Source organism: Cnephaeus nilssonii (assembly GCF_951640355.1).
Source record: "Cnephaeus nilssonii genome assembly, chromosome: 4".
Lineage (NCBI taxonomy): Eukaryota > Metazoa > Chordata > Mammalia > Chiroptera > Vespertilionidae > Cnephaeus > Cnephaeus nilssonii.
In genome coordinates, this window is record NC_137075.1 from 32,134,452 (window position 1) to 32,158,668 (window position 24,217).

Here is a 24,217-nt window from a genome sequence, read left to right on the forward strand (position 1 = left end):
AGCTGGGGTGATCGGTTTCTTAAGGAAGCCCTAGAAGTTACGGTCTCCCTGTGAAGGACTGGGTGCCCAGAGCTGGCTGTATCTCGTTCCCACAAGCTCCAGCCCTGGTCAGGCATTGCATGGGTAAAATAACTTTTTGTCTATCCTAAATCCTTAAGGCTCCCCAAGCTCCTGAGTTCTGAAAAGCCCTTGTCCAGAGCATATGCTTGTGGGGGGAGGTGTGTGAACCAGGGAATAAGCATGGAGGAGCTGGCATGCGGGGGAGAGGGTAGGGATGCTCTGAGGTGTTTCCACTGCAGCGTACACCTCCGTGTCAACCAGCCGCTGGCTGGGCCATTCATCTAGCTTCCCACAAGGCCCTGGGAATGGGTCTTGATCTTGACAGCAGACAAGTCACTACCAATGCCAGGGGCTTGCCTCAGTGAGAGCAGCTGTCAGGGACTGGGCAGGAATACAGACTGGGACCCATCAGCACTCGGTTGGATGCTTCACACCTTCCTCAGCCACCTTCACCACCACCTGAGTGGACAGCCCTGAAGCCTGTGTGAAAACAGGAAAGCCTGATGGTTGGGAGGCAGGCTCTGAAGTTCCACACTGGCTTGGGCGAGGTAAACTATCAGTGCCTGTGTTTTCTTATCCATAAAGAAGTAATGAAAGTGGTACCTATGCCCTTAGGGTTGACGTGAGAATAAATAAGCTCGTCTTTGTACCTGGCACATGGTGAGCATTACAGGAGGGTTAGCTATGATCTTAGGGTAGCTGTGGGAGAGATGAGCCCTAGGACCACGAAACCCTTCTCAGCTCCATCCCATCCCCAGCCCAGACCTGGCAGGTGGTGGAGCTGGGAGGCCTGTGGGAGACGGAGAGACACTGGCTGTAGGAATGGGTTGATTGTGGGTTCCTGGAACGTGAGGACTCCTTCGTGGCACCCTAAATGCAAGTGACACCTAACCAGGCTGTGGCATGTACCAGGCTGCTCAAGGAAATATCAGTTAGAAAAGACAAGCACTAAGCTTCCGTTCTGCCCAGCCCCTTTGGGGCGGGACTGCAGAGGCGGGAGGAAACTTAAAGGCTGTCAGCTGCTCTTGTAACAGGAAGTTCTTCAGTCACTCTGGATAGGGAAGTAGAATTGGTGCAGTGGCTTAGGTGGCCTGGAGATTGACTCTTCTCCCCACCCCCAGACCCCTCTCTACCACAAACCCTATTCCCAGAAGTCACTCCATCCGTGTGAACTCGAAACTTCCAGAAGCCCCTGGCACCTTCCAGTTTGATGTCTTGCAGCAAGTTATGGTGAGTGGAGAATGAGACACAGGATGCCCCTTGGACTCACTCTGGGACTGCCGTAGTGCTGGTACCAAGGCCAGGGGACAGTGGGGCTCACGGGGGAGGCTGTGGATTGTACTGATCCTTCTGAGTCACGGGGGGGTGGGGCAGGGGCGCATAGGGCAGAGGGGTTGTGGGACTTGACACCAATACCAGCTGGTGAAGAGGCCCCTTCTCCCAGGCAAAAAGGTGCCCCAGCCCCCCTGGTGTCCATCAAGGACTTGAAGAACCCGAAGTTCATCGGCCAAGGCGGGTTCGGCACAGTATTCCAGGTGCAACACCAGACATGGGGTTACGATGTGGCAGTCAAGATCGTTGACTCGTGAGTGTCCCAGCTGCTGGTTGACTAGCCATGGTCTTGCTGAGGAGGCAGGCTGCTGGGGGCTGGGGGGGGGGGGGGGGGGAGGCGGGGGGCGCCTGAGTGGGGAAGGGAGGGATCTGCCCAGCAGAGCAAGACTCCAACTCTCTCCTGGAGTGTAGGAAGATGATATCCAGGGAAGTGAAGGCCATGGCAAGTCTGCGTCACCCCAACGTGCTGCCCCTGCTGGGGATCACCGAGAAGCTGGAGTGGATCGACGCGTCGGGGCCGGCTCTGGTGACTCAATTCATGGAGAATGGTTCCCTGGCAGGGTTGCTGCAACCCCAGTGCCCTCGGCCCTGGCCACTTATCTGCCGCCTGCTGCAGGAGTTGGTGCTCGGGATGTGTTACCTGCACAGCCAGGACCCCGTGCTTCTGCACCGGGACCTGAAGCCCTCCAACGTCCTGCTGGACCCGGACCTGCATGCCAAGGTCAGCCTGTCCACATCCCAGCCCAGCCTCTAGGTAGGTCGTGCCCCAGAGCCGCTCCAGCCCCACCAACTGAAAAAGCATCTGCGGCAGCTCTGTCTACCGAATACCCTCAGCATCTCCCTCTGGACACGGGGCTGCCCACGTGTCAAGGCCTATCCAGAAGCTTTAGGCCCTGCCACACCAAGTGATAGAGGCCCTGACCAACACAGCCACTTCCACATGCCCACCCACTAGGCTCTCCAAAGACCCATGGCTGACAGCCCAGGAGACTCAGACCTTGACCCACCCTCAGAGAGAATGCAGACCTTCAAAACAAGGCCCGATTGGTCCTACTGTTTCCCTAACCCTCCTCACCCCCTTTACAAGGCTGGACCTGTATCTTCTGGGTCGGGGGGTGGGGGAGGAGAAGAGGATTCTGGAAGCTGCCTGGCATTGTCCATCCCTTACTTCCTCCTCCTTTCCTTCCTTTGCAGCTGGCAGATTTTGGGCTGTCCACATTTCTGGGAGGCTCACAGTCAGGGGCAGGGTCTGGGGAGTCAGGGGGCACCCCAGCCTACTTGGCCCCAGAACTATTGGCTGATGTAAACCAGAGAGCCTCTATGGCCAGTGATGTCTACAGGTAAGACACCCATGCCAAACACACATCCTCAATGTTGACACCTCTCTGGGCCCTTCTAGGGGAAGGTGTATGAAAGAGAAGTTTTGCCAGAGGTTGGGAGAGGCCTCAGCTTTTTGTGTCTTGCAGCTTCGGGATCCTAATGTGGGCAGTGCTTGCAGGAAGAGAAGCTGAGAGTAAGACTTTGAGCAGACTATTGGGTCCTTAACGCCAGGCGCCCTCCTCCTGAAAGCCCCCAAGCCCTCCAACTTCCTGCTTACCTGCTCAGACTGTCCTACCCCCTCCTCTCCTCCTCTTGGACTACACTCCCTGCCCTGTTCTATGATGGAGCAGATCGCCCTCCTACTCTGAATGCTTTCTCTTCATGTCCCCCACCCTCACCTCAGTAGTGAACCGGACATCACTGGTGCAGCAAGCTGTGTGTGAGGAGCAGGTCCGGCCCCCACTGACAAAGCTGCCCCAGCCCGGCCCTGAGACTCCTGGCCTGGAGGGACTGTCGGAGTTAATGCAGCTCTGCTGGAGCCATGAGCCCAAGGACAGGCTTTCTTTCCAAGGTGAGCTGGCCACTTAACTGGCAGCTGGGTTGGGCCTCGATCTCTCAGCAGAGGGCTTTCCCAGAGAAAGAAGTTTTGCTCACCTGCCACCCACTCTGCCTTCTCTCCAGACTGTCGACCGTACACTGAGAAAGCCCTCCAGCTGGTACGAGATGAAGCTGGTACAAAAATGGATGCTGCAGTCTCCACAGTGAGTACCCAACACCAGCCCCAATCTGAGAGCTGGGAAGGAATGGCACCACATGGCTCCCAGGGCCACCCGGTGGCTCCCCACTGACCACTGCTCTTTGTGCCTTAACCCGCACCCCACTCCCGATTCCCTGACAGCAGTTTATGGACCAGGAGACGTCTTCCTAGGGTTTACACTGGCTCTCCCACCTCCACACCCATCGAGTTCTCTTCTGGCAGGTGAAGAAGTTCCTGTCGGAGCACAGGAACGGCAACAGGTTGTCTGCCCCTGAGCCAGGCTCAAGGGGGACAGAAATGGATGGCCGTGGGGCACACCCAGGAAGCCCTGATCCCGGGGTCTCTGACATGCTGAAAAACCTGAATCTGAAAGGGCCCCCCAGCTCTGTTTCTGAAAAATGTACAAACCTTCCTGAGAAGATTGAGGCACAGAAAAAGCGTGTTCCGCATGCCTGGACAGCAGGGACACCTTCTGATTCAACTACCCAACTTCCCCCAACTTCAGAGACCTCGCCATCCAGAAACCCCACCTCGGCTTGGACCCCAGGTCCTGGACCCCCAGGAAATAAGGTGAGACTTTGGCAGGACTAGGGGATGCAAATATTGTCCCCTTTTCAGGGAAAACTTGGAACTGAGGAAGTATGCTCTGGAAACAGGCCTCGGGACAGGGAGCCTGAGAGCTCTGTGTTGTTCACAGGGAACTGAGAGATGTGGCACCAACTGGCCTCCCAAGGAGCCAGGACCAATGCCAATACCAGGTAACCATAGCCACTCCTTACCCCCCCCCACCCCACCCCCTCAATTCCTCCACCAGCTTCATCCTCTAGAGTCTAGACCAGGCGTCCTCAAACTACGGCCCGCGGGCCACATGCGGGTGTTTTTGCCGTTTTGTTTTTTTACTTCAAAATAAGATATGTGTAGTGAGCATAGGAATTTGTTCATAGTTTTTTTTAAACTATAGTCCGGCCCTCCAACGGTCTGAGGGACAGTGAACTGGCCCCCTGTTTAAAAAGTTTGAGGACCCCTGGTCTAGACCATATATAGAAGCCCTCTTTTGAAGCTCCTTGTGTGTGGGGGGGTGCTGCCAGTCCTAGCCAAGGAGGGGTAGAAAAGGGGAAAGAAAGGGCTAGAGGCCACTTACTCTAATCTTCTCATTTCATAAATGGAGAAACTGATACCCTTTGGGATTGGATCCTGCGGAGATTGCAGCAAAGCCTGCATTTGTCCTAGGCCTTCTAGCTCCCCAGCACCAACTTTGTGAACCCCCAAATTCCATTGTGGCTCTGTCAGTACTGAGGGCCTCCAAGCAGAAAAGATCCAAATACCCGCGTCAGAAACGTCAGCTGCCACCACTCTTGAGCTTCTGCACACCCAGCTCTGAAGGGGCAGCCTGCAGGGGGAAGGCAAAGGCATCCCTGACACCTTCCAGGGGCGGCCCTGAGACCCCGTCTCTGCCTTTCCCCAGGGTGAACACGAGGTGCTGCCGCCCCTCCACTCTCTGCTCCTCCGAAGTTGCTGAAGACTTAACCCTCACACTAACACCTCTGTTTCTTTTAAAGGGCCATGGTACCCTTCCATCCATAACTGCCAAGCGGTGCAGATCGGAAACAACAACCACATGGTGATACCTTGTGTCTTGGGTGGAGCTGGGAGCACCCCACACACACAAGCAGCTACAAAAGAAGTGCCCCAAGAACCTGATGCCTGGACTGGGCCACAGGGCCAGTATAATAATGACAGAAGTTGAGGAAGCATCTAAACTGCCTCCTGGATTTGAGGCAACTAGCTGAGATTTCCTTTGACGGGTACCAGGCCTGCACCCAAACTGACTTTGTGCCCCCAGGAATCAATAAAGTGGTGGTATTTTTAAAATTCTTTATTGTTTAAAGTATTACATATGTCTCCTTTTTCTCCCATTGTCCTCTCCCTGGCCACCCTCCCCCCAGCACAGGCCCGCAACCCCCTAGTGTCTGTGTCCATTGGTTATGTGTTTATGCATGCATACCAGTCCTTTGGTTGGTCTCTTACTCCCGCCAACCTGCCTTCCCTCTAAAGTTTGATGGTCTGTTTGATGCTTCTATGTCTCTGGATCTATTTTTGTTCATTATATTCAAAAAATGAGTAAGAGCATGTGATATTTATCTTTCTCTGACTGGCTTATTTTGCTTAGCATAATGCTCTCCAGGTCCATCCATGCTGTTGTGAATGATAAGAATTCTTTCTTTTTTTTTTTACCACAGCGTAGTATTCCATTGTGTAGATGTACCACAGTTTTCTAATCCATTCATCTGCTGATGGGCACTTAGGCTGTTTCCAAATCTTAGCTATTGTAAATTGTGCTGCTATGAACATAGGGGTGCATATGTCCTTTCTGAGTGGTGTTTCTGATTTCTTCGGATATATTCCTAAGAGTGGGATGGCTGGGTCAAATGGGAGTTCCACTTTTAATTTTTTGAGGACACTCCATACTGTTCTCCACAGTGGCTGCACCAGTCTGCATTCCCACCAGCAGTGCAAGAGGGTTCCTTTTTTCTCCACATCCTCGCTAGGACTTGTCTGTTTGTTGATTTGTTCTGACAGGTGTAAGATGGTATCTCATTGCTGTTTTGATTTGCATCTCTTGGATGGTTAGTGACTTTGAGCATGTTTTCATATGTCTCTTGGCCTTCTGTAGGTCCACTTTTGAAAAGTGTCTATTTAAGTCCTTTGCCCATTTTTTGATTGGATTGTTTATCTTCCTTTTGTTAAGTTGTATGAGTTCCCTGTAAATTTTGGAGATTAAGCCCTTATCTGAAATAGCATTGGCAAATATGTTCTCCCATGCAGTGGGCTTTCTTGTTGTTTTGTTAATTGTTTCTTTTGCTGTGCAGAAGCTTTTTATTTTGATGTAGTCCCATTGATTTATTTTCTCCTTAGTCTCCATTGCCTTAGGAAGCTGTAGCAGTAAAGATATTGCTACGACATGTGTCTGCTATTTTGCTGCCTATGAAAGTGGTGGTATTTTAACCAAAGTATCAGGCAGGAAGCTAAGGTGTCAGACATAGGAGGGAAGGGACATGGATGGGAAGTTGGGGAGCTGGCATTGAGGGCGGGTGAGGCAATGCAGTCTCCCTGAGACCGGAAGCAAAATGCTGAGAGCTGGGGGTGGGCAATGTCATGGCACACAAGGTCAGGGCCCAGCCGTGGCAGGAAGGAATCCCAGAGGCCTGGCTCCTGGGGCCCACTCTAATCTCAGGGCAGGGCACTTCCTCTAGAGCAGGCAAGACCTGACCCTAAACCAAACTCTGGGATTAGATGCTGTCCCTCCTTTTCTTCTAGGCTACAAAGACTGGGCTGTGGGTCCTGGCGGGGCGGGGGGGTGGGGAGGGGGGCGGGGGGAGCTCCATGGGAATTTGCAGACCTTGTGCACAGCAGGAGAGATCCCTCCAGTTTCTCCGGGGTCAGCCCCCACACTACCACCTTCCTCCACCACACACACTCACATGCACGTTTGGGTCTCCGCTTGTGTCTGGGAGTGGAAAGCTCTGGCTTCTCAAAGCTATGCACAGACCTGCCCCCAACCACGGAGCTGGCGATGGCGGGAGAATAGACAATTATTTAGCCACAGGGCCACAGCGGTGGCTGTCCAGGCCCGAGAGTTGAAGGGGGAAATGAGCCCCCGTCTTTGTCTCTCCGGCCCTCTCTCAGCCTCCCCACATCCAAGCATTCCACCTCTGTTTTAACACGTGCCACTCCGCAGGCCCACCCCACCCCCTCGAATTTCTCGCATAGTCACCTTCTCTCCTAGATGGGGGAAGGGGGAAGGCAGTGCTGTTAGGAGAGACTATCGGAGTGGGGGAGGAGGCCTGGGGAGTCCCGCTCGGGCACGGGAAGGGCCGGGCTGTTTCATCGGGGAAGTGGGAGGGGGCCCCGGCGCCGGGAGGGAAGCGCCTGTCGCCCGGGGCTCAGAGCCACTAACTTAGCGGCGAGGAGTGAGGGACTCCGCCGCTAACTCCCCGAGCTTCCTCCCTGGGCCTGGCACACTCCGCTGCAGCAGCCTCGCAGGCGGTGAGTTGGGGAAGAGAGGGAACCCGTTGCTTCAACCCCAAATCCTGTCCCCCTGGGCGTGAGGTATTGCTCGGGCACCTCCGGAGTCCGGGTTTGAGGGAGCAGGAGCGAAGGATCGGGCAGTGCCCTTGCCGCCAACTGGGAGAGCCCTGGGAGCCACAGGGTGTGCCTGGAAGGAGATGGGATTGCCTGAGGCCGGGGGTGGGCATGGCAGCGGCTTGTACCCGGCGAGAGGGACGCAGCTGGGGCTGGCTGGAGCCGCGGGCGGTAACCCGGACCACGACCCTCCCCAGCCCCGTGCCTGCGTCCAGGCGGTGCAGCGCGGGACAAGGGGAGACCATGGCCCGGCTCTTCAGTCCCCGGCCGCCACCCAGCGAAGACCTCTTCTATGAGACCTACTACAGCCTGAGCCAACAGTACCCGCTCCTGCTCCTGCTGCTGGCGATCGTGCTCTGCGCGCTCCTGGCGCTGCTGACCGTCGCCTGGGCCAGCGGCAGGGTGAGCCGGGCCTCTGGTGCCCAAGCCTCACGGGCGCGGGAGGGTCACTGCCCAGGGGGCATTTTCGGTGGTGAGACTTGCGGGCTCTCCTTTACCTGTGCTTTCTTTGCTGGGACCCAGGAAAGAAGCGCTGGACCTTACCGGGAACTATAGTGGCCCTGGCCAAGTCACTTGACCTCTCTGGGTCTACACGGGGAGGTAACTGAGCCCTGGGGGCTTCCAATGTCCCTCAGGGTACTGACAGACCTTACCAGCCTCTGTGCTCTACTAGTTCTAGAATAAACCCAACACCAGATTTTGAGATTTTTCCGGGGGCGGGGGAGCCGGGGGGGGGGGGGGGGAAGGCTGAGGGAGAGGGGAAGGATGGAGAATTACACTGGGCCCTGTGGGAGTCTGTTTCCTGGTTTTCTTTCCCACTTAGGGGCTGTGGGCAGTTGTACCCACAGACTCCCAGAAGGCACCTCCATCCCACTCTCATTTAGTCCCAAAATAAGCCCATCTCCAGTTTCTTTTGGGGGAAAAAAAGGGGGTTTTCATTCCATTTCTGGAAACATCCCGCTCCAAGTTTTCTTCTCACTCTTGGGAGGCAAGGTGGGGAGACCACCTCACAGTCTAGGGGACAGAAGGGACAAAGAGTGAAGACACTAGCGGGACTTCTACGCCCTGAGCGGGGTGGCGAGGCACAGCCTCTGGAAGCCAGGGAGGTTCTTGGCGCCCCCTGCTGCCAAAGCACTAAGCTTGCAGGGCCGGAAACCCTGAGGTTTGTGCGGGGCGGGGACTCTCCCGAGCAAATTGGTCAAACTTGGATGCATTCATTTCTAAGTGCCTTCCGTGCGCTAGGGTTTTTTTTTTTACTTGCTTCCCGACCCCAGGCTGGTGCCATGATTCCTATTTGACAGATGAGAAAACTGAGGCTCGGAATGATCAGGGATACACAGATGGCCTGTATGGGACCGAAGCCAGAATTTCTGAGTAGATGGCTTATGACTGAGCGGCCTCTGCAGCCTGCAAGTGATATGTTAGGTTGAACCATATAAAATTGCTGGCTGTGTGGATTACAAACAGATTATCGGCAATTCATACGGTTCGACCTAATATAAATAGCAAGCGGAGGCGCCCTGCCTTATTTTGTGCTTGGGTTTGAGACACTTTTCAGAACTGGCCTGGCGGCCTGTCCATTCTTTCTCTTCCTGGACGAGCCCCCCAAACCCGACACGCGCCCCTCCCCACAGGAGCTGGCCTCAGACCCGGGCTTCCTGACCACAGTGCTGTGCGCGCTGGGCGGCTTCTCGCTGCTGCTGGGCCTGGCTTCCTGCGAGCAGCGACTGCAGCGCTGGACGCGTCCGCTGTCGGGCCTCGTGTGGGCAGCGCTGCTTGCGTTAGGCCACGGCTTCCTATTCACTGGGGGCGTGGTGAGCGCCTGGGACCAGGTGAGAGGGGCGGCAGGTGGAGCAGCGGGGAGAGGGACGCTGGGCCTCGGACTTGCACCCAGGACACCTGTAGAGCAGAGCAGCAGTGTCAGCCTGCAGCTCCCGCCTCCCTCCCCCAGGTGTCCTTTTTCCTCTTTGTCATCTTCACTACGTATGCCATGTTGCCCTTGGGCATGCGGGACGCCACAGCTGCGGGCCTCACCTCCTCCCTCTCACACCTGCTGGTCCTAGGGCTGTATCTTGGGCCTCAACTAGACTCAAGACCTGCGCTGCTGCCCCAGGTGAGCGTGCATGTAGAACAGGCTGCGCCCAGGGCCGGCTCCGCTGGGCACTGCTGGGTTCATCAGGGCATTCACCAACCCTATGACGAGCTGTGACTCCATGGCAGCATGCAACGCTGGGCACAGGACACAAACACAGATAGGTCCCACTGTGCCCTGTGGAGCTGGAACCCAGTGCAGTGCCATGCCTGCAGACACCAGAAGAGGGTTCTGCACCCCCGGGGAAGGGAGTTGGACAGGCGACCAGGGTGCTGGGGACAGAGGTAGATGATAGAACCCTCACAGAGAATGCAAAAATTGGAGCTTGAGTAGTTTTGTGCTATGGTGTGTGTGGGATGGGGGGGTGGGGGTGGGGTGATGGAATGGTATTCCAGACAGAGGAGAAGTATGTGCAAAGGTTTCTAGACCTAAGAAGCCATGTTGGTACAGCAGCCAGGAGTCTGGAGCAGAGGGAACTGGCGGGGGCGGGGGGGGGGGGGGGGGGGGGAGAGCGCCACCTGTGGATCCCACTGTGTGGCACGCATTGCCTAGAAATACTTGGGTCTCTAATGGTAGTGTCCTCCCCAGCCCCTTTGGAGACCAACTCCAGTTACACACATAGGCACCCCCAACCCTGCCCGGTCTAGCGCCCTCTGAGGTGATCCTCACCCACAGTTGGCAGCAAACGCGGTGTTGTTCCTGTGCGGGAATGTGGCGGGAGCGTACCACAAGGCGCTGATGGAGCGTGCACTGCGCGCCACCTTCCGAGAGGCGCTCAGTTCCTTGCACTCGCGCCGGCGGCTGGACACGGAGAAGAAGCACCAGGTCCGCTGGTAATGGGGGCCGGGTGGGGCCTGGGCTCTGAGAGAGAGGTTACTTATATCACACAACTGGGCTCCTTCACAAGCTGAGTGACTTTGGGCGGGTCACCTGACCTATTTCTTCCTTTGTCAAAAGTGGCTGTTGCCTGCTTGGAAGGTTGCTGGGAGGCTCAAACACACTGAAGTTGGTTAAAACCCTTTCGAACCCTATGACACTAAACGAATTCCAATTCCGACATTGGTGATGGATGGGAGTTCAGTGCCTAAAGTCATCAGTGCAGAATGGGGTGCTGGAGCATAGCTAGTATGCGTGGTGGGGAGGACCTGGGACAGCGCCCTGGGGAACCCCCAGTGGGGCTGGGAAAGGGTGGGGGCTCCTAAGGCTTTGGGAAGCCCGGCTCCTGATTCTAGGGTGCAAGAGGGTTGGTTCTCATAGTGATCTCTCCCAGGAACACCTTCTCTTGTCCATCCTTCCTGCCTACTTGGCCCGAGAGATGAAGGCAGAGATCATGGCACGGCTGCAGGCTGGACAGGGGTCAAGACCAGAGAGCACCAACAACTTCCACAGCCTCTATGTCAAGAGGCACCAGGGAGTCAGGTATGGGCAAGGATGGCTGGAGAGGAGGGGGCACGGGCTGAGACCATGGCCCCACTAACTGTAGTCTGCTCTGCCCAGCGTGCTGTATGCTGACATAGTGGGCTTCACACGGCTGGCCAGTGAGTGCTCCCCAAAGGAGTTGGTGCTCATGCTCAATGAGCTCTTTGGCAAGTTTGACCAGATCGCCAAGGTAAAAGGGAGCCTGCCTCCCCAGCTTCAAACACCCCACTCTGGAGAACCCGTTCCAAGGGAATTCCTAACTTATAAAATCCCAGTCCCACATCAGAACCCATGTGGGCTCCCAGATACACCACTGAAAGTAGGAAACCCTTGCAAGCATCCCATCTACCACATACCTCAAATCTGGAAAGGTCTCTCAATAGCTCCACAGATGCCCCAACCACAGCACCCCAAATATGCTCAGAACCCCAACACAGTTGTCTCTGGATACCATAACCAAATCTAGGCATTCAGATGCTCTAACCTTTGGAGGCCCTTCCCAGACGCCTGCTTGGACCTTCGGGCTGCGCCCAAGCAACTTAACCTTGGATCTCCCACCCAAAAAATCTCAATGCTGAGGCTACATTTATGGGCTCAAATCTGAATACATCCTACACATGCCAAAGGTGGAGAGCCACAGACATCCCAGCCCTTGAAAAACCCTTCTGAGAAAGACACCTGCCTGGGAGACCTCAGGCAGCCCCATATCAAGTTAAGAGAGTCCCTAGATCTTATCTAGACACTTCCAACATCAGAAGTTCTTCAGGAACACCATATTTACTCTAACTTTTTCCAACTTCCTCCTGCCTCCTCTGGCCTCTAACCGGGTGCCCCTCTCCCCCCTGCACACACACACTCCCAGGAGCATGAATGCATGCGGATCAAGATCCTGGGAGACTGTTACTACTGTGTCTCCGGGCTGCCCCTCTCCTTACCAGACCACGCCATCAACTGCGTGCGCATGGGGCTGGACATGTGCCGGGCCATCAGGTCAGCTCAGGCGGGCGGGCAGGAGGAGTGCTGAGGGATGGATGTGGGAGAGGAGCAGGCAGGGCAATGGATGTCTTCCTGGAGAAAAGGAGGGGTGGGGCATGGGTCGGGCTGAAGACAGCTCTCAGATTGTCCCTCACACACCCTGCTCAGGAAACTACGAGCAGCCACCGGTGTGGACATCAACATGCGCGTGGGTGTGCACTCGGGCAGCGTGCTCTGTGGAGTCATCGGGCTGCAGAAGTGGCAGTATGATGTCTGGTCCCATGACGTCACACTGGCCAACCACATGGAGGCAGGTGGCGTGCCAGGGTGAGACCTGGGGCTCCAGGAGGCTACAGCAGGAGGCCAACCAGGTCTCCCCTTTGCTGCCTCCCTTTTCATAGTTCCTTAAAATGAGCACAGTCCCATGTGGGGCTCAGGGAGATCCTGGGGTGCAGGAGGGGGAGCTGGAAGACACCTCCTGTAGCACAGGGCCTTGCTTGAAGTTAGAACCTCAGGAATGATCCTGGAAATAAATGAGAGGTTGGAGGTGCTCCCTCCTAACTCCCATCGTCCCCTCCTTCCAGACGAGTACATATCACAGGGGCTACCCTGGCCCTGCTGGCAGGAGCTTACGCTGTGGAGGATGCACCCATAGAACACCGGGACCCATACCTTCGGGAGCTAGGGGAGCCTACGTACCTGGTCATCGATCCCCGGGTAAAAGCCTAACCCGGAACCCAGGGGCTGGCCCACCCTAACCACCCACAGCCACAGGCTTGGTCTCTTCTTTGCCAGACCTGAGTTCCTGGGTGCTAGTGTGTATATGTCTCAGGGGAAGGGACACAAGCCTCTAAGGGGTATGGGGAGAACGGGGGAGGGGGGGGCGGTGGAGGGGGTTGTAATCTTGACTGTCAGCGCTCATATACCCCAGGCTGAGGAAGAGGATGAAAAGGGCACTGCAGGAGGGTTGCTGTCCTCTCTGGAGGGCCCCAAGATGCGTCCATCACTGCTGATGACCCGCTACCTGGAATCCTGGGGTGCAGCCAAGCCTTTTGCCCACCTGAGCCACGTAGAGAGCCCTGCGTCCACCTCCACTCCTCTCCCGGTATGTTCACCTCCACCATGAGCCCCAGCACTTATATAAACCCACCCCCCCTGCCGATTCCTAGCCTCCTGCCCCCACCTCCGGCCACCTGATGATATCCCAAGGTCCTGAACTCTCTGGTCACCCCAGTCGCTGACTCTGGACCTTCCTTGCCACTCTTTCCAGAGAAAGGGCAAAGATGACTGCCCTCTGAGCTCACCACAGAGAAGATGTGAGATTCCCATAGACACCATGTCCATGGCTCTCCAACCCCCACTCAGGAAGCCCTCTCCCCTGGTACCCCACGTCCTCCTGACTCTGAAGCTAGTGGTCATACCCATTCCTACCAGGATATGTCTCTTTTTAACTCAATTCCTGCAACTACTTGCTCTTTTTTTTTTTTTTTCAATCCCCACTAGGACTGGGAAAGTGGGGCAATTGGTTGTTACCCCCACTCTTTAGCACTTGTACACAGATAAAATGAGGTGACAGTGAAAATCTCACATGGCTTTGAAGAAGGAAGTCACCATGAGCAGGCAGGAGCGATGGAGGGAGAGCAGGGAGCAGACCTGCGCCTTGTCTAGGGGAAGCCAGGGCAGGGCCGATTACTGGCTGATCCTGTGCATAGCACCTTCGGGTAATCACTGACCCCCACCTAGTGGAGGAGCCTGGATCTTCCTTACCTCTAGCTCTGAGGACGGTGCTTGATGATGAGTGACCAGAACCCTCATTCTTGGAGTCAGGCTATGTTCCTCAAGGCTTACCCCAGGATTAGGTTCCTCTGCCGGCTCTCTTCCACCTTCCCTGATCTTCCCCAAACCTGGTATGCATTTCCAGCCACCTTTCTGCAGATCTTCCCAGAATCTTGTCTGCTAGTACAGCTGGTTGGATTTATGGGATGACTCCAGAGTGCCCTTTCCATGTTTCCTTCCCCTCCTTTCCCAATTCATCAGGAAAGCAGGCAAGAGCTCAGCGACCACTGGGGAGTGAGGGGACATTGGCAGCTGAGTACTTAATTTCAAGCCTCAACTTAGGGTAGGGGAGGAGTCAGAAGGGTTAAGCTGGCAGGAGGGAGAGGAAGGAAGAACCCAAGACCTAGTTGATTGAGCTGATTGTTGCAGGATGAGGCCTCCAGGGTGGGGCTGGAGTAACAGGGGTGGGGTGTTGCTGGGAGCCCAGGGAAGTGAGACAACATTGGGTGCAGTCCCCATTGTGGGGATGCCCCCCAGGACCCATGTCAGACCTTCACAACCCAACTAAGGTGGAGGAGTAGGAGTCCCTTGATTTATAGGCAGGACCTCACCAGCCCAGAAGTTCACTTCTCGGCCCCAAAAGTTCCAGGATCCCAGTCACATGTTAAAAATCCTGAGAATCACAACCGGCTTACTCATAAACAATGTGGAACTTTGGGGTGGTGGGGCTAGGTTTGTGCTGGTAGATCCCATTTATCCAGTCACTCCTTCCACAATTTTGAGCATCTACTATGTGGCAGGCTCTAGGCTAGTTATTGAGAAGACAGGAGTGAATAAGATGTTTTCCCTGCCTTCAAGTAACTTACAGGCATTGGGGGGGGGGGGGGGGGGAAGGACGGGCAGGTAGGAAGTTTGGAAAAAACTTAGGCCCATGCTTAGATGCATAGATGGGCTCATACCTAAAACATACCTCTCAATCTTTCTGTCTTGGTCTCAATCTCTCCCTTGCCTCTCATACACGTAAGCTTTTGATTGAGGGGGATGATGTAGCCCCTGTGACACTCTTCCTTCACATGAGGCAAGGGAACAGGGAAGAAGATCACCACATTTCTTACCCTGGGCCATGGCTGCAGCGTTTTACCCTCTTCCTTGGTGCTTGTCCTCACCTTTTCATTTGCTGTTCATTTTCTTATCTCTACACACACTATGCAGTCCATAGGGTACAGAAGGAAATGACTCTAACCTTGTTTTTTATCTCTTTCCTTCTTCTCCATTTTTTTGTTTTCCACCCCCACTACCTCCCAGCTCAGCCTGACCGTCACAAAAGGTCGGAGGGGTGTCAGAATGTTCTGCATTGTCACTTCAATTAGCACCAATAAGGATTTTTTGGCATCCCAGGGTGATAGAAAAGTCCCTGACTTTGGCATTGTGTAGTCCTTAGGGGAAATGCAGCACAAGGGAACCAACACTCAAGCCTGTAGAAATACAGGGTTGCCTTGTAAGTGATAGAAACTAACTATGAGGAAATCAGAGTATAAAGACCCTGGGAGTCAAAAGAGTCAGGAGGGGGATTGAAAACTTCGGCAACATTTAACATTGCCCCAAATAAGCACTTTTCTGGAGCTGATGTACCTGAAAAAAGACAAAGCAGGGTCAATATGGTGGAGAGTTGGCCCTGGAGAAAGCAGCTGCCACCCAAATTACAAGGGCTGAAAGAGGGAAACTGAGGCCTTTGGCTCAAATAAACTCTTATTTAAAAAGTCTAAAATAATAATAAAATAAAGAGTCAGGAAGAATCATTGAGCAAATGTGGCTTGAACTTCTTCTAGTGACTATTAGAAGCAGGGGAAACAGCCAGATCAAATGCTCAAGGTCAAAAATGTGTGTAGATATGAATGCCTCGCTCCAGAGAGCTTCCAAGGATGCTCACCATCTTCCCATCTTCTCCCCTCCCTGTCTTCTCTCAACAGGAGAAGGCCCTGGCTTCCTTCAGCCCCCAGTGGAGCCTGGACCGGTAAGGAGGCCTGAGCAATTTTTTTAAAAATTATTTTTTATTGTTTTCAGATTGGGAGAGGAAGAGAGAGATAGAAACATCAATGATGAGAGAGAATTATCCACTGGCTGCCTCCTACATGCCCCCTACCAGGGTTCGAGCCCGAAACCCGGACATGTGGCCTGACTGGGCATCGAACTGTGACCTCCTGATTCATAGGTCAATGTTCCACCACTGAGTCACACCGGCTGGACATGCCCAAGCAATTTTGACAGTGGGACTGTCTGGGTGATCTACCTCCATCCTCGGGTGGAGTGGGGGTGGCTCCTGCTTTGCCCAGATGCTTTTGAAGGTCTCCATGGTGACAAGCCAGGCTTTCCCCGTACAGGAGCCGTACACCCCGGGGACTAGATGATGAAATGGACACTGGGGATGCCAAGTTCTTCCAGGTCATCGAACAGCTCAACTCTCAGAAGTATGGAAAAGAAAAGAGGGCTGGGAGTGCTGCAGGTCTTGGGCTCGCGTGGTAGGGTAGGGATGGTGTTCCCCTGATGACCTGGAGGGAAGGGAGCATCTATCCTGCTCCAGCCTTAGGAAAGACCCGCCTGACCATTCCCTCCTGCCCTGCTCTTTTCTCTCTGGGTCTTACTGCCCCCCACCTCCCACCAGACAGTGGAAGCAATCAAAGGACTTCAACCCACTGACACTTTACTTCCGAGAGAAGGAAATGGAGAAAGAGGTGGGCTGCGCAGGTGGGGGGAGGGCGAATGTGGTCCCATCTCCCCTCCCCAGGTCTGCTCAGTTTGTGATTCTGGGGGTGATGGAGGGCATGTGCCTCTCTCTGAAAGGAAAGTCACCCTGTAGATTGAATTATTGAGTGGTGATGGGAGAGGGGAGGGCAACTCCTTGGAGAACACATAGCAAACACTTGGGGCTGAACTGAAGGGTGGGGCCATGAGGCTGGGGGGCCCACTCCTTGCCTGGGATTGACACCTTCAAGGTCATGAGCAGCACTGGTGACCCTGTCTCCACCCTGACCCCCTCTCTTGCAGTATCGACTCTCTGCACTCCCTGCCTTTAAATACTATGCAGCCTGCACATTCCTGGTTTTTCTCTCCAACTTCATCATCCAGATGCTGGTGACAAACAGGTAAAAAGAGCCCAGAAAAGGTAGCCCTGATTCTCAAAAAATGGACCCTCTTGGTCTTTCTGATCCCCGACACCCACTTTCTTCTTTTGCCTACTTCCCGTTGGCACTAACCTACAGAGGAAATGGAAATATGTGTTCTGGGAACCATGATAATCACAGCCCAACTTACTACCAGACATCCTGTGGATTTTCTATATCCTGTGGACCCAAGCATTTTCACATGCCTGTCTCTTGATTCTAACAACATTCCCAGGAAGGAGGTTTTCTTCCCATTAGAAGCCCAAATCTCACAGTGAACAAACATAGAAAGTAGGTCCTCACTCCCAGTCCACAGCTCGGAGGGGCGAGGACTTGTTCAAAACTCAGCCAGGTGAAAGAGTTTTGGCCTGAAGGTCGGAGACCGGTCTGATGCAGCCTCAGCCACTTTTGTGAGCACCCTGCCCCCTTCCAATATTGTTCCTATCTTATTAGTTCCTGTCCCACCCAAACACTGCCCTAGACCCCTCAGCTTTCTCATATCATCATGCAATGCCTGTTATCAGCCCAGACCCCCTTGGCAGCCAGTTCAGATCCCCAGAACCACTTCTCCCCACTTCCAACCAGATGATACAGTGACCTTTCCACACACGGGGAACCTATTGTGGTTCTTCAAGGCCTCACTCTTGTCTCCCTTTAGGCCCCCAGCTCTGGCCATCACCTATAGCATCACCTTCCTCCTCTTCCTCCTCCTCCTCTTCGTCTGCTTCTCAGAGCACCTGACGGTGAGGTGGGCTGTGGGGTGGAAGTGGAGAACTGGGGCTCTGGCCACACCTGCTCCCACCCCATGGCTAAGACTCCCATGCTCCTTCCACAGAGGTGCGTCTTGAAAGGCCCCAAGATGCTGCACTGGCTGCCTGCATTGTCTGGCCTGGTGGCCACACGGCCTGGACTACGAGTCGTCCTGGGCACTGCCACCATCCTCCTCATCTTTACCATGGCCATTACCAGCCTGGTGAGGGCAGAGGGGGCCCTACACACCCCCATAAGGGCATGTTGGGCATGCCAAATCTGAAAGGGAACCCCTGAATTTGGGAGGACAGCTAGACTAAGGCCAGGGGATATTGAAAGTGTCGGACAAGTAATGAAAAAAAATGACAATCACTCATGGTCTACTATCTGGGCATAATCATTATTAACTCTTAGATGGACATCCTCCATATATATTACTTAGCTCACCCACTATGATTTTGTAGTGGAGTTTGGCTGATTTTTCAGAACTTAGAATCATTCCTAGAATTCTATCCCTGAAAGGCACCTTAAGAATCATCCCCCAGCCGAGAAGAGGAAGCTCATGCCCAGAGAGGTTGAGTGGCTGGCAAGAGATCACACAGTGGATCCCTAGAAGTCTAGTGCTCGTGACACCCACTCCCCTAATCCCTGCTCCCCCCACCAATGAGGGCCCTCACCAACCAGAAATAGTGGAATCTGCTCCTTTGGAGTCTGTCCCTGACTTATCCCTGGATCAGCTGAAACCCAGCACAAGCACCATTGTGCCCAAGGAGCCGCCTGATCACCTCAGCTCCTCATCTCTTTCTGCAGTTCTTCTTACCGGCAGCATCAAACTGCCCTTTTCGGGCTCCCAATGTGTCCTCCATGGCTTTCAACCTCTCCTGGGAGCTCCCTGGGTCCCTGCCTCTCATCAGTATTCCAGTGAGTGTCCTGAACAGCCCTGAATCTCCTTCCCCCAGAACTTTCCTTGGCTCCTCACCTGCCTCCTTAATTGAAAAACACTCCATCCTATGATTGGGACAGACATAAGTCACACTTGGTGTGTGTTTGCATGTATGAAACCCCCAGCCTCCAGATAGGACCTAGAAGGGGCGGGACAGAAGCTCTCAGGTGTCCCCCTACTCCTGCCCACGGAACATGTCCCACCTCCTGACCAGCCTGCCTGGCCCCACAGTACTCCATGCACTGCTGCGTGCTGGGTTTCCTCTCCTGCTCCCTCTTTCTGCACATGAGCTTCGAACTGAAGCTGCTGCTGCTCCTGCTATGGCTGGTGGCCTCCTGCTGTCTCTTCCTGCACTCCCACGCCTGGCTGTCCGACTGCCTCGTCGCCCGCCTCTATCTGGGCTCCTTGGACTCCAGGTGAGTGTGGCATCTGGAGAGAGGTGCCCAGGAGCTCTGGGACTAGGTGAGATAGAACAGGGCAGAACTGTCCTCACTTCACTGACCTGAACCACCCACCGGGCAAAGCAGGAGGGAGGCTGGGGACTCCTTGGGCACTGGGGACAGGGGGAGCTATCGTGAAGGGGCAGGACAAGAGACAACCCTGATTCATGGCCTCCTCAGGCCAGGGGTGCTGAAGGAGCCCAAACTGATGGGAGCTATCTCCTTCTTCATCTTCTTCTTCACACTCCTTGTCTTGGCTCGGCAGGTAAGTTACCCAGTTCTTCCCTATGAAGGGTGTGGTGTGGGTCCCCATATTTATGACTTGGTCTCTCCTACCCTTTTCTTTTTTCTTTCTTTTTTTTTTCCCCCAGCCTTGTCGAAACAAGGCCTCCAAAAATTAGGTTGCCTCCAAAAAAAAAATGGGAGAGAGAGAGTATCTCCTACCCTTTTCTTAATCTGGTGTCTTCAGGGTTGAGTCCCAGAGGTGTACCCACTGAAAGCTTCTAAGTAAAATTTCTTGTTCCCTTTTTCACTTCTTCACTCCCCAAGGAGAGTGCCCTCAAATTCTCTTCTCCCTGTTCCCTTCTCCCTTCCACCACCAATCTAGGAATGCCCATGCTTAAGAAAAAATTAGCTGTCAATTCTCCCCACTATAGTTTGAATCTAGTTTCAAGGTAGTCTCCCCAGGGCTAATTTCACGTTAAGCCTTATCTCTAAACTGTGAGGTGGGCCTGGCTGGCATAGTTCAGTGGTTGAGCATCGACCTATGAACCCGGAGACCACGGTTGGATTCCAGTCAGGACACATGCTCAGGGTTGCAGGCTCAATCCCCAGCAGGGGTGTGTGCAGGAGGCAGCCAATCAATGGGATTCTTATCATTGATGTTTCTATCTCTCTCTCCCTCTTCCCTTCCTCTCTGAGATCAATAAAAAATATATTTAAACTGTGGGTGGGGTGGTTTTAGGCATCATGGAGTCAGGGGTGTGGTGAACACTCCGAATCTGGGGTTTCTCCTGCGCTGTGTCTCCCCATGGCCCCCGGTGACCCTCCCCAGAATGAATATTATTGCCGCCTGGATTTCCTGTGGAAGAAGAAGCTGAGGCAGGAGCGGGAGGAAACAGAGACGATGGAGAATCTGACTCGGCTACTCTTGGAGAATGTGCTGCCTGCACACGTGGCCCCCCAGTTTATTGGTCAGAACCGGCGCAATGAGGTGACTCCCTACCCCTGACTCCTGAGCCTCAGACACCATAGGGATTAATTTTGGATGAAAGTCTTGGCCCTTAGCCCAGCCTCTCTGGACACTCCCAGAGTGGGTCAGGCAGCCGCCCAAGCCATTCCATATCCCTGTCAGATACCTCCCATTTTCACAAGATCTTAGACTCTGTTCTTGGTGAGCAAAGGGTCTCTGCATTCCAAGTTCTTAGAAAGACTGTCTTCTCCAACTCATGACCACACCATACCTTCAGAAGCTTTGTCAAGTGTTGATGAGAGTTGTGTGGAGGACACAGTCTACCCATCTCTCTACACCTGCACTATCCAGTATGGTAGCCATTAGCCATGTGTGATCATTTAAATTTAAATTAATTAAATGAAAAATTAATGTGACAACATCGGATGGACCTAGAGGATATTATGCTAAGTGAAATAAGTTAGACAGAGAAAGACAAATACCATATGATTTCACGTATATGTAGAATCAAAAGAACAAAATAAATGGCAAAACAGAAGCAGACTCATAGATATAGAGAACAAACTGATGTTTGGCAGTTGGGAGGGATCGAATCCATGCACCGGGCCTCTAGTATAAAATAATATTGAATGTCAACTGTAATTGACAAATTTTTTAAAAAGTGGGCCTGGGAAACCCCAGGCTCTCACTCCTAACCCCAATGAAAGCAGAATCCCAGGCCCAGGTCCATGGGCACTGTCTCTCTCTACCCATGACCTCGCTGTGTGGCCTCAGGCATGCTATATAATTTTCAGGTCTTGTAAGTAAACCTGTATCTTAAAAGAGAGAGAAAGAGAAAGAGAGGGAGAAAATTCAGTTCCTCAGTCACACTGGCTTCATTTCATGTGCTCAACAGCTGCATGTGGCTAATGGCCACCATATTGGACAACACATACACAGAACATTTCCACCACCACAGAAATTTCTATTGGATGACACTGCTCTAGATCCTCAAATATCTTGCTACAGTCAAACCATCAGAAGGTCACCCACATATTTGTACCACCTTCTTTGTAGCACCACCACCCCATCCTGTGCTATGGAGATGCTCTTGGCCTATATAAAGGGGTGTTGAAAAAAGCAGTTCAGGGACTATTTCACAGCCTTATATCCCCACAACCTGCTCTCTACTCTCAAGGTCAGAAGTACCTCTACTTCCGGTGTCTGCTGTTATAGACTCTGGGTATCTTGTTTCTGTGTTCACATTGGCTCTAGAAAGCTCAAAGCCAGAATCTAGGACTAAGATGGCACCCATATAGTGAACCAACCTCAGGTCTGATTCCATCTGTACAATCTTACCCTTATTTTCTCTTGGCCTTATTTTCCCTATTATTTATTTATTTATTTGATCTTGCAAATTGTAGATCTTTATAAGCTGATTTAACAACTTTCAGCAATAGAAAGGATATAAAGATAATTCCCATTGGCATGATCCCAGTTCTAGAAGTGACTCCCTTCATATTGCTGTGAGGTGATCTTGATCCCAAATCTCTGTCTCTCCTGGAATGAAAATGAGACCCAATCTTCGACTCCTGAGTCACATCCTTAGGGTAACCTGGCTTTCCTCCTTCCCCTCCTCCCCAATCCTTCTTACACAGAGGGGAAGGCATGGGGACACTAGGAACAGGAAGGGGAAGAACGTGGCCTACAGTCTCACCCCGGCCTCTCACCCTCCCAGGACCTCTACCACCAGTCCTATGAGTGTGTCTGTGTCCTCTTCGCCTCAGTCCCAGACTTCAAGGAGTTTTACTCTGAATCCAACATCAACCACGAGGGGCTAGAGTGTCTGCGGCTGCTCAATGAGATCATTGCTGATTTTGATGAGGTGACAACTCTGAGGGTTCCCCAGATCCTATGTCCAGAGTTCTAGAATTTCCTACCAGTCCATCCTTCTACTTTGCTCTTCTGGCCATAAGCCCATTCTGCCCTCTCTAGCCTTTCCACTCTTCCTCTGATGCCTCATCTCTGCCTTCTCCAGCAACTGTGTTCACTACCAACTCTCCCTCCTGCCACCTTCCCTAATCCCATAATCAGTCCTTTAGCCTGGGGCTGGGCTTTGGGGAGAGAGGAGTGGGAAAGCAAGAGAGAATGGGGACACAGCCTCCTCTCTATACAGCTGCTCTCTAAGCCCAAGTTCAGTGGGGTGGAGAAGATCAAAACCATCGGCAGCACCTACATGGCAGCTACAGGCTTAAATGCCACCTCTGGACAGGATGCACAGCAGGTACAGCATTCCTTCCTTACCCACCATCCCTCACCTGTGCTCTTATTGGTGGGTTCGTGAATGGGCCTTAATCCTGGGCCCTCATTGGCCCATTCTGGTGGCCATCCCATTGCCAGGATGCTGAGCGAAGCTGCAGCCACCTAGGCACCATGGTGGAATTTGCAGTGGCCCTTGGGTCTAAGCTGGACGTTATCAACAAGCACTCATTCAACAACTTCCGCTTGCGTGTGGGTAAGGGCCTTCCCTTGCTGGGTCAGTCTGAGACCTCCTCCACATCTTCCCAAGCTCTCCCTCCCCCAAGTCCCTGGTAAGCTGCTTTCCAGGTCAGCCCCGGGCCTCCCTTCAGACTCACCTTTTGAGATGGAGCATGAAGCTGCTGGGCCAGGAGCTATGAGGCGCACCCACTCCCTTCCCTAAGCACTCCTCCAGCCCCACACTCCTTCCAAGGCCCCAAAGCCCCTCTCCCTAGTTCCTTAAGCTCTTTCTTCCCCTATCCCTCCTCATATCTCCCCCCTTTTTATCTCTTGTCAGGGCTAAACCATGGACCGGTAGTGGCCGGAGTGATAGGAGCCCAGAAACCACAATATGACATCTGGGGCAACACGGTGAATGTGGCCAGTCGCATGGAGAGTACAGGAGTCCTGGGCAAGATCCAAGTGAGGGAGCCACATTGGAGTCATGGGGGCAGTGGTTAAGGCGGGGCCATCCCCATCCTCCCTCACCTTCCTCCACTTGCAGGTGACTGAGGAGACAGCCCGGGCCCTGCAGTCCTTAGGCTACACCTGCTACAGCAGGGGTGTCATCAAAGTCAAAGGCAAAGGGCAGCTGTGTACCTACTTCCTCAACACGGATTTGACACGAGCTGGACCTCCCTCAGCCACCCTAGGCTGAGACCCCACTCCCTACTCGGCACCTCAAAAATCCTCGATAAAGAGACTGGTATGTCTGGAGCCAATTTATGCCAGAAGCTGCTGCTATGGCTTCTGGGATCACCTCCTTGCTTCTCAGCAGGACTGCTGTTTCCCAGGTCGAAATGAGTGTTTGTGTGTGTGCAAGCATGAGCATGAATGTATGGAGGGCGTGTTTCTTTTCACAAGTTCGGGAAGAGAACTGCCTCGGCCTCCCTGCCTGCCTGCCAACCTGATTCCAGTGTTTTGTAAACCTCGGAAGTGTGAAGAATTTTAGCCACATAACTCAACACAAGGATTTGTCCCTTCCTGCTCTCCACTCACAAATATTGGAAGGGATCTCCAGGGAAGATGTCATTTGACCTTTATTCATTCAACACTAAACAGACACTTTTTATTCTGTGCTTACTATGCAACGTGGGTAAGAGGACTTGGAAATAATCTATTAGGTCTCTCCCAATTTCAGCTGCTGTTCTAAAATTGACCCACGATGCTTTCCAGTGAGGATTTGTAGGCAGTTTGGGGTTCTCCTGTTCTCAGGCGCCTTAGATGCCCCCTTGCTCCCTTCTGCTGATATTATGTGGGTCTTGAAACATCTATGGTTCATTCCCAACTGCTCAGATTTTGGGGTCCATGAGGCTTTGTTGCAGATGTTGCACACGGATTTTTCATTTTTTTTCCTAGTT

The 24,217-nt window shown here is 53.3% G+C and overlaps 2 protein-coding genes across 2 annotated transcripts; both read left to right on the plus strand.

Moving 5' to 3' along the window:
- The first annotated feature begins 1,084 nt into the window (after nt 1–1,084).
- RIPK3 (receptor interacting serine/threonine kinase 3) lies at nt 1,085–5,344 on the plus strand. The gene is given in 11 exon segments (XM_079769529.1): nt 1,085–1,290; nt 1,505–1,645; nt 1,804–2,113; nt 2,587–2,732; nt 2,859–2,905; nt 3,116–3,283; nt 3,394–3,473; nt 3,692–4,039; nt 4,167–4,227; nt 5,029–5,121; nt 5,124–5,344. Coding segments are annotated over 11 exon segments (1,461 nt in total). The 5' UTR covers nt 1,085–1,270; the 3' UTR covers nt 5,171–5,344.
- Nucleotides 5,345–7,377: 2,033 nt separating this feature from the next.
- Nucleotides 7,378–23,921, plus strand: ADCY4 (adenylate cyclase 4). The gene is made up of 26 exons (XM_079768508.1): nt 7,378–7,516; nt 7,810–8,014; nt 9,247–9,444; nt 9,564–9,725; nt 10,380–10,529; nt 10,975–11,123; nt 11,202–11,313; nt 11,986–12,113; nt 12,267–12,425; nt 12,683–12,815; nt 13,030–13,203; nt 15,845–15,888; nt 16,256–16,342; nt 16,537–16,606; nt 16,920–17,017; nt 17,694–17,778; nt 17,871–18,008; nt 18,596–18,706; nt 18,960–19,144; nt 19,349–19,433; nt 20,223–20,381; nt 22,078–22,224; nt 22,516–22,623; nt 22,740–22,854; nt 23,155–23,279; nt 23,362–23,921. Exons 2-26 carry the CDS (start codon nt 7,856–7,858, stop codon nt 23,512–23,514), a joined length of 3,234 nt encoding a protein of 1,077 aa, XP_079624634.1. The 5' UTR covers nt 7,378–7,516; nt 7,810–7,855; the 3' UTR covers nt 23,515–23,921.
- The last annotated feature ends 296 nt before the right edge of the window (nt 23,922–24,217 follow it).